This window comes from Parasteatoda tepidariorum, chromosome 11, assembly GCF_982258835.1.
Source record: "Parasteatoda tepidariorum strain Cologne lab strain chromosome 11, Ptep-v5.0, whole genome shotgun sequence".
In the NCBI taxonomy this organism is placed as follows: domain Eukaryota; kingdom Metazoa; phylum Arthropoda; class Arachnida; order Araneae; family Theridiidae; genus Parasteatoda; species Parasteatoda tepidariorum.
In genome coordinates, this window is record NC_141765.1 from 80,714,605 (window position 1) to 80,733,492 (window position 18,888).

The 18,888-nt window shown below is 30.9% G+C and overlaps 1 protein-coding gene across 4 annotated transcripts in view; it reads right to left on the reverse strand.

Moving 5' to 3' along the window:
- Window positions 1-1,090: 1,090 nt before the first annotated feature.
- Window positions 1,091-18,888, reverse strand: part of LOC107455837 (uncharacterized) — a 106,782-nt gene continuing 88,984 nt past the window's right edge. For 3 of the 4 annotated variants that reach the window (XM_043044692.2, XM_043044697.2, XM_071187657.2), the window contains exons 22-27: window positions 15,623-15,857; window positions 14,546-14,736; window positions 13,075-14,462; window positions 5,410-5,477; window positions 1,368-1,436; window positions 1,091-1,279 (exon numbers count right to left, since the gene is read on the reverse strand). In XM_043044692.2, coding sequence (XP_042900626.1) covers window positions 1,192-1,279; window positions 1,368-1,436; window positions 5,410-5,477; window positions 13,075-14,462; window positions 14,546-14,736; window positions 15,623-15,857 — 2,039 coding nt within the window. In that variant the 3' untranslated portion in view covers window positions 1,091-1,191. The remainder of the gene's footprint in view (window positions 1,280-1,367; window positions 1,437-5,409; window positions 5,478-13,074; window positions 14,463-14,545; window positions 14,737-15,622; window positions 15,858-18,888) is intronic. The other variant, XM_071187658.2, reaches the window with a different exon arrangement.

Consider the following 18,888-nt stretch of genomic DNA (forward strand, 5'->3'; position numbering starts at 1 on the left):
GGTGATGCCTAGGAACTTTTTTTTAAAACAAACCTTAAAATATGAATTTTCCATAATTTTGTAACAAATGAAAAGTATTGGGTGATGCCTAGGAACTTTTTTTTAAAACAAACCTTAAAATATGAATTTTCCATAATTTTGTAACATCGTTGCTTGTTACACAGCACAAAAATATATCATGGAGGGAGTAAATATATCATGGAGGATGTAATGATCTCATCTGGTAATGATGAGTCTGTAATGATGTTTTCATGTCATTAAAAAATTGAGAAGGAAAGGCCTTTTCAGACCTCAGAATTAAACCTGGGATCTTTTCTATAGCAATGAGCTATTCTGCCATCTCTAATCCACCTTCTGATTCAGAGAGAACACACACTCTTAGCATAATTTTATAAATAATGCGTTTAGCACTAACTATACTTATGTGTGTTTTGAAAATAAATATTTCTCTTAAGTACTAAATCTATATGTAGGCATCTTTGGAAAATATGATCCTTTATTCTATTATTCAAAATTAGTTTCAACAGAATCCCATCGTTCCAATAATTATATAAAGAAATATATAATAGAATGGTAATTATATGACATTTTTAACGATACACTAGATTTAGAGCAAATAAGAAAAACTTTTTTTTTTCCTCTCTTTTTTTTAAAAATGTTTAATCAGTATTTTCAGACGTATATTAGCTTTTTTGTAAAATTCGGCTTCCATCATTTCATGAAGCCACTTTCAAAAGAAGCCTGCTCTGAAAAATATAATAAAATTTCACTAAGTTTAGCAAACTTGGTCCAAGAGTGTGTAAAAGCAATGCCGGCCCATAACCCTGAAAAGTGCCTTTTTATTTTTGCTTGTGACAATAACAATTGAAGTAAAATTCTTTACTCACTCTTGAAACATATGCAATTCCTTGCTCCAATGATTTTGAATACTAAGTTTAATTTTTCCCCCTCCATCCACTAGATTTTTTATCCCCTGGCCTAAACTATATGAAATTAGTGAGAAACCAAGTGATAAGATTTTATTTTCTATATTCGTCTCGGGCGAAATTATAATGGTTGTTTTCTAGATATCACATTAAAAACAATGGAATGCATAGGAAATATATTTATTACACATTAAAACACAAAAGCAGACTAACTACACAGAGGGAATGAGCAATATAAAATATATATTTGTTATGCCAATGTGGTCTACTCCTTGTTGAAGGCTTCCCATTCTTCAGCAGAGGAGCTTTGTTGAAGACCTAGAAGAACAGTTGTTTCACTGCTGGAGTCATCACTAAGAAAAAAGAAGAAAGGGTAGAAGGGTAAGCTACAGAAGGGAAAGGAAATATAGTTAGGTATGGTAGGAATAACTATGGATGAACCTGAGGTCATCTTCCACAACTGCTTCTTGTCTTCGTAAGCATGGGTGCATTTCTTCTTGGGAATCAGTTCTGTAAAATATATACCATACCTTAGCATAAAAAAGTTTAATCTAACGATTTGTGAAAACATTTCAAATAACTGGTGATTCCAAGATTTTATTCTGCATGGACACATAAAATTAATTTGTGGACATTTTGATTAGAGTGGACCAGAGTTATTATTGGCTCCATCTAGCTGAAAAATTTTACATTCAGCAAATGTAGTTGATACCTGTATTAACGTGTACCATTCGCTGATCATTTCAGATTATATTGGCAAGTGCTAAAGATCTTTTTTTTAATTTTTAAATTAATGAGTAATTTTTTTAATCTATTTGATTGGAAAATAAAATCTTAAAATATTTATATTTGAAAACAGAACTAAGATTTGTAAGAATCAAAATGTCATTCTGATTTAAAAAAAAAAAAAAGAAAATTTGTAAAGCTTAAGAAACCAAAAAAGTGTTTGTGAATTGTAAATGGAACCAGTCTTTTCATTGTACTTATCACTAGCCTAAAACATATGTAACAGGTCCAGTTAATATAAATATATTTCCCTTTGGACTATGTCTCTTAAAATATATAATAATTTTTATGTTCTTAGTAAGCTATAAATTTTTATAATGTTCTTTGGTATAACGTTTATAATTAACTTTATTTGTTTATTCTTTTTTTTTGGGGGGGGGGGGTTGCATGAATATCCAAGTTCAATTTTCAACTAACAAGTTTAAAAGAAAAGAACTTAAAATGAGAGTTATCCTAGGAGTAATGTCCTATAGTCCAAGTTAAAACATATGATGGTTCAATGTCCTCTTTCAGATTAGCGAATTGTATAAATTTATTCATTCTAATTTTTACTTAATTTTTCCAAAATGAGTAAATAAAATAAAGGATAATTTGAAATAAAGAAGTAGAAATGTCGGTTATTTTTCTGTTCTGTTGCTTAAAAATATAATTTTTATTTAAGTTTTCCTAAATGAATAAATAAAAAGTAATAAAAATAAAGGATAATTTGAAATAAAAATTGAAATTTTTATAGTTTTATTTTATGGAATTTAAATTCCCTTAGATTTTTAAACATGTTGAAAAATAAGATCTTAAAACAACCATTCTAAATGAAAGTTTTATTATTTTAATATATTAAAATAATTTTGAATTTTAAGATATAAAATTAAAATAATTAGTAGTAAATTGTACCAAAATCTAAAGTTTGAAATAAATGAGCTAAATAGTTTTTGAGAATTAACAATTAAAATATGACTTATTATTAAAAGTAATAATTTGTTTAATTGGTATTTCTCACGAACAGTTTAAATGATATATTTTAAGTTTTGGTGCAAAAAATAAGTAATTAAACATGAAATGAGAATTCTTATATGTATTTTATTATTCAATATTTTTCCTATTTTGTACTAAAAAAACTGTTTACGTCGATTTATTGTCCTAAAATTATATTGAGTATATATAACTGTGCAAAAATCTTCAATTTGTAAAATTAATTGGGATGAGATTGATTCGAACTTCAAGATATGTTTGGAACTTCATATAGTCGAGGACCTAAGAATACACAATTGTTGCCACCTTATGTTATATTTAGAAAGTTTTATGAAGCTACGTAACTTGATTTTGTTAAAATGTACAACACTGCTTTATAAAGTAACTCATTGGGGTGAATTCGTTCTACAACGGAGAGAGCATTATAGTTATAAAAGTGCATGAGGTGATATATATATATATATATATATATATATATATATATATATATGCATACAATGCTTGGCAATTGCTAAGGAACAACTGATTTATGTAAAGTAGCGTTCCCGACAGTCCACCAATCACCGTAAAATCAAGCACAGAGAGCGTGGTAGAGCAGGACCCTTTATCTGTATAAAGGATTGTGTACACAAGCTCTTCATTCATTTGTTAACTCATGCATGCTGTTAGGTGTTTAACCAATATAGAGCCGTAGGTTGTTGAACTTATTTCTGTGAAATTCAGTGTTTCAATAATTAAGTGGAAAATATCAGCAAGACATCATTTGAGTGTTTACAATCGTGGAAGAGCAGTTGGAGTACTGGAATCAGATTAAAGTGTCACCAATGTGGCAACAGAAATGGGAGTGTCAAAAAGTGCCATGCGATTAGAAAAGGCCACTGAAGCTGAAAATGCTATGTGAAAGCTTGCCGGTGGTCATGATACGATCACCACTCCTCAGGAGGATTGATATGTATCCCTAGTGTTGAAAAGGAACAGAAATGTCACTCGCAGCTGCAGACCTTGCAACCACTACCGGCACACAGGTTTCTGCCAGATCAAACTCACAGTGATTAAATCAAGTTGGTTTGTATGCATGGATGCATTTCGCTCAAACCTTGCCATCGTCGAGAAAGATTACTGTGGCGTATGAAACGTATCGCTTAGTGTTAGCAACAGTGGTCCAGAGTGATGCTCTATGGCGAATCCCGTTACACTGTCACAAATTTTTCTGGCCACCATACAGTATAGAGAAAGAGGGGGATCAACATAACAGTATATTCACGAACGGGATGGATGTGACCCCGGCGTGCTGGTGTGCAGGCATCATATCTTTGAGAGAGGTAGCGCTACATTCCAGCATCATCGCAGAGAGATTATTCTTAATCATGTTTGTCTTTTTAGAGGTGAGGTAGGTCCAGAATTTCTGTTTATAAACGACAATGCGCGGCCACACAAGAGCGCTGATGCATTAGGCACACTATAAAGTAAAGGTTTTGTCCTTATGCAATTGTCTGCGTACTCCCCGAACCTGAATCCTATAGAGCCTACCTGGGATGCCCTTGGCAGGCCTTTTTCACGAAGATGCTCTCTCCGAATTGAGAGAGGAGTGAGGCACTATCACACAAGGATACCCCGATAGTTCAATAGATAGCATGGTTAAAAGATGCAAAATATGCACCAGTTTCCGAGGTAATCATACTTCGTCCTGAGATACTCATACCTGTTTTATTCAGGCAAGAGGAACCATTTTTCTTGGTTGTATGGAAATCGTCTAAGTAGAATAATTTTTAGATTTAATTTTCATATTTTTCGATGTGGCAATATTTGTACCATTTTGCATTATGATAAATGCTCATTGTCTCCATTAAATATGTACTTAGTATCATTTCTTCAATCAATGTTTATTAATTATTATTCCGAAAAATGTAACTGTTCCTTAGCAATTTTCAAGCAGCGTATATATATATTATTTCGACATATTTATATAGACAGTATGCACAATTGAAATAGGCTTCAAACAAGATTATACAAGCACGCAGGTATACTTATATTTTGGAAAAAAAAAATAGGCTGAAAAAAATTGATTCATGGTAAAGTAGCTAGGCATTTAAATTTTTATAATAGACCCTCAATTATCTGCGAGTTCCGCAAAGAAATCGAAAATTATATTGCACGTGATTCATAATTGACCTCGATGGCCGAATCGAGCGGAGTGCAACTAAGTATTTTTAGGTATAAGCATTTTTATGAAGTATGTATGTACTATTTTTTCCCATTACTTGTTTGCGTAATTTAGACGTTGCACAAAGATTTCTGTTGTATGTTTAAAACATGTATAAATTCATTTTAAATTTATTTTTAGTGTTTCCACCTTATTTTTTGAGTTTTTTCGTATTGTCCGTGGTGCCTTTTGTCACCCAATTCAGCCGAAAATCAAAGTTTTACTGTACTTTAAAGGTTCTTATATGTAGCATTTCTCTCAACAATATATCATCACGGTGCTACCATGAATTGAAAAAACACATTGAGTAATTCTTAAAATTTGAGCATATTATAATAGTTTTCAGTAGGAGTATCATGCTTTATGTATTTTATATTTCTTCATAAGATGTATTGTTATTAAATAGAGATTAAAATACGAAACAGTGACTACTTAAACTTTAAACCAAATATGCTTTCTCAAAATGGCATATTGAGTCAAAAGCATACCATTTAAAACCAATTACTTAGTAAAAAGAACATTTACTTCATGGGCTTTTTCTTTAATTCTTTAGTTGACTCAGAACGCTCCATTTTGTGCCACTCCCTAAAAGTCTAAAAATAGAGTAAGAATCACTGAATAGAATAATAAAAGAATGATTACTTTTACATAAATTAGGGCAATTACTTTGGTTTTAACATTTTTTTAAAATTGAATTAGATGGTATTTCAACCTTCTACGAAGATGGATGAAGTGTAAATCAGATTTTTTTTAATAACTAAATATTGAAATATTACTTACAAAATATTAAAAAAAATTATTTTTCAACATAATTTCCTAGAATTTCTGCACATTTTTCCCAAAGTTATGTAAGTTTTTTTAAAGTTTTTTTTTTTATCCCGGTGGCTAGAAAGAAGTAGGCTGTGTAGTGAACCAATTGCGCAGAAAATCTTCTGCCTTTTTATTGGATTAAAATCTCTTTCCTTTCAATGCTTTTTAAGGGGTCCAAATAAATGGTAGTTTGTGGGTGCTAAGTCTGAGCTATGCTGAGGGTATTCAATTAGACTGGGCTCTTAAAAATAATGTTTCATCTGAAAATGAAGTCGTGTTTAGTCATGAAGTAATGGTTGTCTTAATATATATTTTTAGAATTATCTTGAAAAAAATTAGTAAAAGAGCGATGTTCATTATTTTTAATAATTTTAATATATTATACTATAAGTTTATGCGTTTGAATCGATTGCAATATTTCAAATATAGAAAATGTTTATATTCTCTAAGTATATTTTAGTTCAGGGCTCCCTTAAAATTTTATGAATTTATAGATCTTGGTGTAAAAAGTGTTGAAAACCCTGATCAAGGCCTAATTATCCCACAGGTCCACGGGTTCTCGGCACAGTGTTTAAAGAGGCCCTAAATGCCTGTTATTAATATTTACTTTAACAGTATAATCTTTGATGTGCTAACTTCTACGTGTTGTTAAAAACATCGTTATTGGATTTATTATTAATTACTTTAAAGAACATGTGGCGTTGCGGTCTGAAATGCAAAGTCCGAACTACGAATCTCTGACGTTGGACTACGTCGCTTGCAGCCGATAATTGACGTAAACCTCATATCTGAATGGAGATATGCGTGAAGGGCGAAATCAGCAAAATGCGCACAGTATGTTTTGGATATAACTTGGCCGCATCCCCACAGCTTGCTCTCTCTCCCCGTCGGTTCTAGCTAGCAGTCCCGCATGTTCTCGCCGGTTACCTTTTCGCAGTTTTTTTCTATGCTGCTTCAGTAGTAGGCGCCTCACTAGAGGGGACGGAAGTGACGTCACAGTCAACCGGTGCTTATTTCTGCCTCAACCGGAAGTTGCCTATTCCTGCCCGCCCATAAACCGGAATTGACTTATTTCTGCCCGCCTACAACCGGAAGTTGCTTATTTCTGCCCGCCTGAAAATCGAAACTTCGTCTGCAGCGTCATGGGGACCTTATTTCTTTTTTTCTTAAGCCTAATGTATTTTTAGTTTCGGTTTCTGTTTTTAATTTAGTTTCGTTTTTTTAAATATTATTTAATTTATTAGTTTTTTGAGGGTGGCAACACTTATTATTTTTATTCTTAGTTTTTAAGGATGGCAACACTTGTAAACTTTGTTATTTGGGGGAGATATTGAATATTATGATGTTATGACGTCATCTTTTATTACATTATAAATAAATGATACCATGCTTTTGATCTAGTGGCGCCATCTATGTGGGAATAAAATAACTTTAAATCTATTTTATTATTTAAATCTGTTTTTAATATTATTTAAATCTGTTTTTAATAATATTTATTAAATATAATTAAGGCTGAGGATCGAACTCACGCCATCAAAAAGCCTTCGTGGGTCAGTAGTTGGATATCATATCCACTGACCCACGAATGCTTGGTTAGATATGCGTTAATAAGTTAAACTTTTGTATTTTGAACACGTGTATAAATGAAAAAAGGATTTGATATCGATATCATCCTACAGTTTAATCGATATATTTAACACTTAACCTTTGACAGTTATTAAATAATTATTTCTGCCCCTCTTAATGTTATTATAACTTTCTCTGGATGGCAACGGTACTGACCATACACGTGTTAAGGTTAAGGACGTTTTTAAATCAATGGATATTATTTTTATAAGATTAGATATTTATCAATTAAATATACAATTGCAGATTTTATTTTATTACCGTCGTTCGGATATACGGCTATCAATATAGTCTTTGTCATTATTGAACCCAGAAGACAAGAGAACCCCTAGCTCTTGAGACAATACATGTCTTCGAAGTCTTTATGCGTGTCTATTTTTTCACATATCTACAAAATAAAATAAACGCTATTTGAATATCATACTACTTTAACATCAATGAATTATTAAAAAAAGTTAACTATAACTATATCCTATCCTATATCGATAACTATATCCTCATGTATATGGATAATTTCTGTCCGGGACGTATGGGTTTTATCTGTATTTCATTAGTTAATCACAATTGTTAGGATGTAGCTTATCTATATACATGAGGATACAGTTATCGCGGCCCTCTCACGGTCTGTCAATATCCGTTAATATATAGTGAGATAGTTTTAAATTCGACACCTAATTTTAAAATTAAGTAAATTTTTATCATTATTATAATATCAAATAAGAAAATTAAAGTACTTATAGGCACAATGAATTAATTACGTAATAGTGTCCTTCATTAAAAGCAAATGACGAAAAAACTATACGAATTCTAAAACGAATAACAAAACTAGTGTTAGTTGTTTTCTATTATTTAAAACATTATTATTTTCTAATATTTACTTGAATCACACTTACACTACTCCGGATTTATAAAAATATTTTTGTGAAAAAATAGACACGCATAAAAAGAATATGGTTCAACATTTGAAAATTCACTCAAATGAAAAAGACATTAAATGTCATTTATGTGATATGGGGTTTAATCGAAAGTGTAACTTGAGTAGACATTTAAAAAATCATGAAAAATCGAGAAACTTTTGAATGTGAAGAATATAAAAAGACCTTTTTCGAAATGATAATTTAAAGAGACACTTACTGACTCATTTAGTTTCGCATAAGTTTAATTTGTGTAGTAAATTTTTTAAGTCAAAATCTGATTTACTCAATCATATCCGATCCATTCACACACCGTCTTGTTCAAGAAAAAAGAAAGATCATTCCACAAATAACAATAAAAAGATGAAAAAAATTGTGAAAATGAAATTGGAAGTGTTTAAGAAAGAGACAACGAGAATTAGGAAACTATGAAGTTGTGATCGAGTCCCACATATGTCAAGCTTTTTGGAAAGATTTTTCTGCTAATTCATAGAGATAGGAGTATGGATGAATTTTGTAAAAAGTAGTATTTGTCCTTGTCCCGCACTCTGAATAGTTCATTGAACCATCGAATTCTCCTGCCTTTATGATTTAAAATTAATGTTTAAATGATTTTATAGAAAATATTTATTGATCTAACTTAAAGTAATCATCTTAAAACCTGAACGAGCTAGGAAATAATGTAGCATTTTTTTTTTTTTTTAACAAAATTTTATATTTGTTTCAGAAAATATTACTATATGTTTTATGAATATATGTTTTTGCAAAAAATTTTCTCTTTTAAGAAAATATTTTAACTTCTTGTTAAAAATTTGCAAGTTTTATAAAAATATTTCAAACTTTTTAACAAAATTTTCTACCTTTTTAATAAAATATTTATGTTCCTTACAAAAAATTTTCTCTTTTAAGAAAATATTTTTACTTTTTGTTAAAAATTTGCCAATTTTATAAAAATATTTCAAACTTTTTGACAAAATTTTCTATCTTTTAATAAAATATATGTGTTTCTTACAACAAATCTTTTCTTTTAAGAAATTATTTTAACTTTTTGTTAAAAGTTTGCTAGTTTTATAAAAATATTTCTAACTTTTTAATAAAATTTTCTATCTTTTAAGAAAAATATTTATGTTTTTACAAAAAATTTTCTCTTTTAAGAAAATATTTCAAACGTTTTAACAAAATTTTCTATTTTATCAGAAAATATTCATGTTTTTTACAAAAAATTTGTATTTTAAGAAAATATTTTAACTCTTTGTTAAACATTTTCTATCTTTTAAGAAAATATCTATGTTTTTACAAAAAGATTTCTCTTTTAAGAAAATATTTTTTACTTTTTGTTAAAAATTTGTTAGTTTTATAAAAATATTTATGTTTTTGCAAATAAAACTTCTAGTTTGTCAGAAAATTCCACATATTTTTCTGAAACTTTTTGTATGAATTATTAAAGAGTGCAATTTTTTCTTGATAATATAAACTTTTTCACATGTGAAAATGCTCAATAAAGACAAAATATATTTTAATAAAATAAATAACATTTTATTCAAAGTTTCATCCAACCACTTCTGCGAGCATACATCATATGTTTCTTAACTGAGAAATAGTTGTATTCCCACGTTCTATAACAATTATGAAGCACTATGTTATACTTTTTATTATGCCTAATTGATAAAATGTGGATAAACCCCAAACGTCCCGGACAGACATTATCTTTGTAAAATTATGTGCGAAAATAGATAACATGGCTCTCCCAAGTTCTGTAATCAGTATCCGTTAAAGGTTATATACTTTTGAATTTACTCGTATTTTCAAAATAAAGTAAGTTATTTGCATTATTATAATATTAAATAATAATAAAATGAATATGTTTTCAATATAAGTGAATTTAAAACGGCAAAAATTCGCATTACATGTTTCTTACATTTAAAACAATTTATTTGAAATTTTAAGTAAATATAATATATAATTGATAATATAAATATGTCGTTACTCATTTTCTAATAGAAAATAAAATTAAAGTTATTAATGTATTTATTTTAATAAAAATATGATTGAATAAACACCGTAGATATATTGATATATATATATATTAGTTTTTAATTAGATAATAATTTGTTTCATAAATGATTTATAGAAAACTAATAAAATTCATATTTCCTAAATATCTATATTAATATGTGTTGGAGTTCTTGCAAAACTAAAAATTAAGTGAAATCAAAGGCATCTGCTCAGTTTTCAACTAACAACCATTCATTGCTAATATCATATTCATTTTTTCATCATTAGTGTGATTGCGTAATATAACTACTATTTATGTTAGTATTTTTTCAAAATGATGAAGCATTCAACGAAGCCAAGTCCCGTACTTGTCGTCATACTAAGTGTAGAAGGTTTTCGTGGTTTTCCTCCTCATATAACATGGGTACTCACAAAGTCCTTTTCAGAAAATATTTTTATTTTTCTAGAAAAATTTTTAACATTTCAGAAAATTTTTTAACATTTCAGAAAATATTTCTTATTTTTATGAAAATTTTCAATCTTTTAGTTAAATATTTTTGCTTTTTGTAAAAAATATCCTAGTTTTGTAAAAATATTTCAAACTTTTTATTAACATTTTCCAATTTTCAGAAAATATTTTTATTTTTGTAAAAAAATTTCTAACATTTCAGAAAATATTTCTTATTTTTATGAAAATTTTCTATCTTTTAGTAAAATATTTATGCTTTTTGTAAAAAATATCCTAGTCTTGTAAAAAATATTTCAAACTTTTTATTAACATTTTCCAATTTTCAGAAAATATTTTTACTATTGAGGGTAACTTTCTAATATTTTTATTTTTGTAAAGATAATATCTATCTTTTAAGAAAATAATTTTATATTTGTAAAAAATTTCTAGTTTTTTAAAGTAAAACCTTAAGTTTTTCCTTTGATCTCTGTACATTCACAGGATACTGGTTAACAAAGCCAAGCCCACTACTTGTCGTCGGACTAAGCGTAGGAGATTTTCGTGGTTTTCCTATTCATATAACATGGGTACTCACAAAGTCCACTTCGAAGACATGTATTGTCTCAAGAGCTAGGGGTTCTCTTGTCTTCTGGGTTCAATAATGACAAAGACTATATTGATAGCCGTATATCCGAACGACGGTAATAAAATAAAATCTGCAATTGTATATTTAATTGATAAATATCTAATCTTATAAAAATAATATTCATTGATTTAAAAACGTCCTTAACCTTAACACGTGTATGGTCAGTACCGTTGCCATCCAGAGAAAGTTATAATAACATTAAGAGGGGCAGAAATAATTATTTAATAACTGTCAAAGGTTAAGTGTTAAATATATCGATTAAACTGTAGGATGATATCGATATCAAATCCTTTTTTCATTTATACACGTGTTCAAAATACAAAAGTTTAACTTATTAACGCATATCTAACCAAGCATTCGTGGGTCAGTGGATATGATATCCAACTACTGACCCACGAAGGCTTTTTGATGGCGTGAGTTCGATCCTCAGCCTTAATTATATTTAATAAATATTATTAAAAACAGATTTAAATAATATTAAAAACAGATTTAAATAATAAAATAGATTTAAAGTTATTTTATTCCCACATAGATGGCGCCACTAGATCAAAAGCATGGTATCATTTATTTATAATGTAATAAAAGATGACGTCATAATATTCAATATCTCCCCCAAATAACAAAGTTTACAAGTGTTGCCATCCTTAAAAACTAATAATAAAAATAATAAGTGTTGCCACCCTCAAAAAACTAATAAATTAAATAATATTTAAAAAAAACGAAACTAAATTAAAAACAGAAACCGAAACTAAAAATATATTAGGCTTAGGAAAAAAAGAAATAAGGTCCCCATGACGCTGCAGACGAAGTTTCGATTTTCAGGCGGGCAGAAATAAGCAAGCGGGCAGAAATAAGCAACTTCCGGTTGAGGCAGAAATAATCACCGGTTGACTGTGACGTCACTGCCGTCCCCTCTAGTGAGGCGCCTACTACTTGCTTCAATGTTAAAGTGGTTAAGTTTTATATATGTTAGAACGTTTTAGTTAAATTTACAAGTTTCCTAAATGTTAATAAATATAGTTATTTATTTAAACTTAGTGTTATTTATGAAGAAACCTATAATCCGTTCTCGGAAACATTTTCATGTGGAAGGCTTTTTCTAGAGTTAGATTTCTTTTTAGAGTTTAAGTGGGGACTCTAACAAAGATACTAAACAACCCACAAACAAAAACTATTCTGTTTCCGTGCTTATGCTATATTTATATGAATAATAAAATTAGAGTTCGATGTTCTTACTTATTTTCAAAAATATTATAAGTATTCTATATAAGATTCATAATCCAGAATTTTTTTATATCAGAAAGAGGTAAGCTTTGTAAATTTTTTTAGATATTTTTCTAATATTTTGGGCTTTTTTAAAAAAGAGTAAGGCTGCTTTTTTTTAATTGAGACTTTTTGCCTTTTAAAATGAATCGCGGCGCATTTCTAAATGGGGCACTAAAAGGAAATGGGCCAAAATTCACCCTGATATTAATTTATAGATCTTTTGCAGTTTTAGATGAATGGCTTTTGGGTAATGGTGTAAAAAAGTTTAACCCATAAGTATAAACTTGCCCTAAGTGACCATTTCCATTAACTTAAAAATTTTTTCGCATATGAATGAGAACTTGATTGGTGAAATGTATTCACCCACAAAAAATTTGCTAATCAAGTTCTCTTTTCGAGGCAGTTTTTTTTTTGTATGCGAAAAAATCGCAGGCTGTTAGAACGGTTCTTTAGTCGAAACTCAATTTTTTAAAAAAAATGTTTACCTTTTCTGGTATTCTTGAGGTATTTGTAGATTGCAGGGATTCAGAGGAAGAAGATACAGCAGATCTAGAATCGATTGTTGCAGAATCACCATTGCTTTCTGATAATGAACTTTTTGGACCGCTGCTGTCTTGAAAAGGCATGGGCGATATTTTATGTCCTCCCGAATCATGTCTCTTGACTCTTCGACTTTTTTGACGAGATTCGAAGGATTCATCACTTTCTGATGAACTCAGGCGAGACCTTGTTTCGTCTCTTATTGGAGTACCAGCTGGTGATATGACAGGCCGATGTTTTTTAGATTTTTCTCCTTTTCTCAAACTTGTCCTTGGACTTCCTTTTATGCAGTTATTTTGAGTATTATTTATTGAGCAAGTGAGTAGGTCTGGTTTTGAAGAATCAGTTATTATTGGTGAGTTTGGAGGGGAGTTTATATCTCTACTTCGGTTTTTACACTCAGAAGTCTCCATACTAATACCTTCATCATCAACAGAGTCATCTGTACTTGTTGTTTGATAAGAATTTCTTTTACAAAGCATTTTATGTTTGCTTGCAGTCCATACTGGCAATTTTTGTTCGAACATCACGTTATTTGTGTGATTTTGAGTATGGCAATGGCAAGCAATAGTAGGTGGAAATACAAATGTTTTATCACTTCCTGTAATATATGTCATTTGAACTTCATGAGGTTTTTTAGGTGAAGTAAGGTCCATTTTTCGGTTCGGATGAAGATTGTGCTCTAAGTCATCTGTTATAGGGCTACTCGAATTACAACGAGATAAGCCAGGACTAGATATAGAGGAATATCCAGATGTACTTAAATTAGATTCAGATATAGTCCTATCTGATGAAATTACTGCTAATGGACTTAAATACATCATTGATTTATTTGGATTCGGAGTCCTAGGAGGACTAGCTTCATCCGAGTCACAAGAACCCATATTAGAAGTTATTAAAATTTTTGGCAAATCAACTGAATACTTTCGAGGTTGCGTGAATGATGGGATTTCTCTGTTTTTTTCTTGTTCATCGGATTCCGCAGTAAAAATATGGATTGTGGGTACAGGCACTTCAAGGTAGGAACTTTTTCTCGGACTTTTATTATTGCTTTCACATTCGGAGTTTTGTTTTTCGTCTGAATCACAGGGGTCTATTGTGATACAAATTGCGGGTGGGTTTTCAGTCGGTTTAACAGTAACTGCATCAGTATCGGACGCCTTATCGGATTCTATCGCAATGGGAGAGACATCTGCTTGTATTTCACTTGTATTAGGTTCTCCATTAATACTTTCTGATGATGACATATACTCAAACGATTGCTCTTGAATTGATTGAATTTCAGAAAATGACTGTCGAAAGGTAGATATGAAACTTGTTTCCTTTTTAGCACCTGCAAAACAAAAGGTCAATCATAAAGTTTAATCGACACACACATTTCATTTTACAGTTCTGTGACAGAAAAAAGTGGTTTACTGCCATCTGACTCTTCTGCCGAGCTATGTGCACCAAAATTCATTTTGCCTTCTCTTAATCTGAAGAAATCATCCAAACTAACTCGGCGAGTGTCTTTGTTTGAATTTATCAGGGATGCTAAAATTCGAGATTTTTCTTCTTCTTTTTTCAGGGCTTCGTCTTTCGGTGGTTCATTTGAAGAAGTCGTTGCGCTAAGGGAAAAAAAAATTCTGTAACTAAGCTCCTTTGTTCATTTAGCTCTTTATAATTAGTTATTAGAATTTTAAAATATATTCTTAAATAAAAAGGGACACTGAAATTTTAGTTTTTGATGATGAAGGCCTTTTACAATTACTGTTAATGCAAAATATGTAATGCTGCATTCCAGTTACAAAATTCTTTTCTTGTCAATGTTATGATTTAAATGTAAAATATATCTTAATATAACAGGTTTTTTTTCTACAGCAAAGTTATTTTTACAACTTAGCTATTTAAATTTCAAAAGTTTCTCAAGACTAACTTCTGTTGTTTCTACTGTAAGTTCAAAAGATGATCACCTTGAATAACTTTTGATCTGATGATCATATTTTCATGTTCAAAGATGCAATTTTAATCGTTTAAGATATTGATTGACAAATTCTACTTGTTTGTATTGTGGTTGTATGTTACCTGTTTGATTGTATTATAAATCAGAGACAAGAAGAACTTTCTTCAAATAAACATATTTTCTCTTAACTGTAGGTTGAATTAATGTTTTATATAATAATTTTTTTTCCATAAAAAGCTCTATTTGCATACATTAAGCGACCCTGAACGAACCTTGAACAACTTGTCACGAAGTCTAGACATTGAAATATTAGCCTAATAAAATTTTATCTTGAGCCAAAAATTCCTTTTTTTTTTAAATTTTAGTTAACAGGTTTTGCATTTTAGAGGAAAAGAACTGTCATATAAAAAGATAAATACTTTATATTTCATTCTAAGTACTTTTTTTTTATAGTAACAAGGTTGTCACGGGATATTAGCGTTTTAACATAAATATTTCTGTATTATCAGCGTTCGTTTAAATGGTATCTTAAAAAAGAAATTCTTAATTACCTTGTTCCCGGTGTAGATGTTTTATTTCTTTTGGATGAAGCCCTTCGAAGAATGTTATCAAATAGAAATGATCGGGATTGGTCTGGTGTGGGACTAGGACTACAGGAAATGCTAAGAAGGCTGTTCTTCCGAATACGACTGATAAATGATTTTGGACATGTTTGCGGACTTTCAGTTCCTGGGGTATGTTGATTTGAACTGCTCAAACTGTAACGTCCTGCTGGTGGTGAAGGCTCTGCAACAACAGCATATTACTGAAATTAGATATATATAAAAAGAAAAGAGAGAAATACTAAGCAATAAAATGTTTAAAATATAGAGAAAACATAAAAAATAATAAAGATTAGGAAAAGAGAAAATGAAAACTAACTAAAATTAAATATTTTTAAAAAATATTTAAAAAAAGGAATTTGCTTAAAAAAATTATTAAGGAGTAGGAAAACAAAATAACGAAAAGATATAATCTCGGCATCAGCTCACACGATCATATCCGCAAAAAAGAGTGCTTTCTAATATGGTATTATTATAACCAAAGCAAAATATATCAATACAATAGTGTGAGGAGTACTCAAAAAAATTTAAACGAAAATAGAACACATTAGGTAAAAAAATACAAAATAAAACAAATCATGCAAAAAACAGAAAATAAAATGTTAGAAAAAAACAGAACGAAACAGAAAACGTAATCTATAAAGCGAGTAGATAATTCAAATGAACTTACACGTACCATAATCTTTCAAGAATGATTTGAAATATTTTCGTAATAAGACTGCCAGATTACAAAATATGAAAACAGAAGCGTAAATAGAGTTTGAAGCCTAAATAAAGGGATCTTTTATGGCGCGTTTTTACTGCAGTACTGAAGCAAGTTCGATTTGTTAGTTACCTTGGATTGGCCCGAAAATGGATGTGCGCAAGGTAATAATATTATAGGTTATAAGTTCAAAATGTAGAGAAAACATGGAAAAAAATTACAGAACAATGAAAAAAGGGAAAAAGAAAAATAATAAAAATCCGAAAAGAAATATGCGAAAAAGGGGTGAATTAATAAAAATCCGGAAAATAAAGGATGTAATCTTTTCATCAGCTCAAACGATTATATTCACAAAAGGGAGTGCTTTCTAAATCTGTATCAATATAGCCAAAGCGAAATACACTGGTTATCATAAATTAAGGAAAAATCACAAAAATAGCGATAACTCTTTCAAAAGTAAGCCAAACCGTGCAAAATTTGCATATGTTGTCCACTAAGAGTAGCTGAGTAAAATTGCAATATGCAAATTAGTGGCGCTGCACTCGGCTTACGTCATCTGCCTGGAGCATAAAAGTCCAAGTTTGAGAGAAAGCACACAAATTTTACTGTGATTGCGACATTGAAAATCTGAGATAGCCAATTCGTAATAATGACCTCTAGGCATCATTTGCCTGAAGAACTACGATGGAGAGCCATCGGGAGACTAGAGGCAGGGCAGAGTCAATCAGAAGTGGCCAGATGGCTAAATGTGAGTCCATCTGTGGTTCATAGACTTTGGAGGCAATTTCAAACCACAGATTCGGCATCTAGGAGGTTCAGTCAAGGACGGCCAACTGTTACGACCAGTGCCGATGACCGATATTTGACATTAAGTGCACGCAGGAATAGAACCGCTACTCCGACACATCTTAGATCCTCTCTTGCTGCAGCCACCGGAAGGTTGGTGTCAACGTCAACTGTGCGCAGAAGGCTCCACGAAGGTGGTCTGTATGCGAGACGACCAGCCATTTGCGTGCCGCTCACATCACGCCATAGGAGAGACCGTTTGCAGTGGGCCCGACAACATGTCCACTGGACGTCAGATCAATGGAGGCCTGTTCTCTTTACGGATGAGTCCAGGTTTAGTCTAGAAAGTGACAGTAGACGTTATTTGATATGGAGAGAACCTGGGACCCGTTATCATCCATCAAACATCCGTGAAAGAGATGCATACGGAAGAGGCAGTGTCTGTGTTTGGGGAGGCATATCCTTAGGAGGGCGCACATACCTCCATGTCTTTCCAAGGGGAACCGTGAATGCTCAGGTTTATCGAGACAACATCCTTGATGCTTATGTGCGCCCATATGCCGGGGCAATTGGTGATTGCTTCCTGTTACAGGACGATAATGCAAGACCACACAGAGCTCGCATTGTTGATGATTATCTTCAACAGGAAACAATTACTCGCATGGAGTGGCCAGCTCGATCCCCGGACTTGAATCCTATCGAGCACGTTTGGGATGCTCTAGGGAGGCGTGTATCTGCCATCAATCCGCCCCCTCAGACCCTTGCCACGCTTGCAACTGCTTTACAAGAGCAATGGCTCTCACTTCCTATTGAACTGATAGACCGCATAATTGAAAGCATCACACATCGCTGTTTGTGCTGTATTGCTTCTAGAGGCAATCATATTCCATATTAAAGGTACTTTTTCTATTGCAAACCGATACTTCCAATTTGTTTATTTTATACATGTGCTAATTTCTATACTACTATTAATGTCTGATAATTTCTTTTTATGTTGTTTAATACCTTACTATGTGTTGTATATTGTGGGTAAGTTTCATAAAATTCCATGTGTAATTTCTTGAGTTATCGCGATTTTTGTGAATTTTCCTTAATTTATGATAACCAGTGTATATCAATACAGTAGTGTGAGGAGCACTAAAAAAATTACATCAAATAAAATAGAACACGTTAAGTAAAAATATCACGTAAAAACAGAAAAGGAAATATACAGAAAAAACAGAATAAAATATAAAACGAAATCTATAAAGCGAGTAACGAATTCTAATGAACTTGCATGAACGGGAAATTTTTCAAGAATGATTTAAAATATTTTCGTAACAAAATTGCCAGATTACAAAATATGAAAACAGAAGCGCAAATTGAGGTAAAAGCGAAGAGGGGTTTTGTTTTATAGTGCGTTCTTACTGCAGTACTGAAGTGCGTTTGATTTGTTAGTTACCAAGGATAGGCCCGAAAATGGATGTGCGCAAGGTAATATTATACTGGAAAATTTAAAGAAGTTGACAATTAGTAATTTTAGAAAATTAACTTTTATTTAAGAAGAAAAATAGAAAGAAACATGAATCGCCTGTTTTGCACATAATTTTAGCTACGGATTTGCCCAAATGGCTTTGTACATGGTAAAAATTACATAAATTAACGAAGAAGTTTTTCAGTAAATTTATTTTCAATAATATACAATTAACTCAATGATTTTATATAGAATTTAGTTGGGTATCCATTG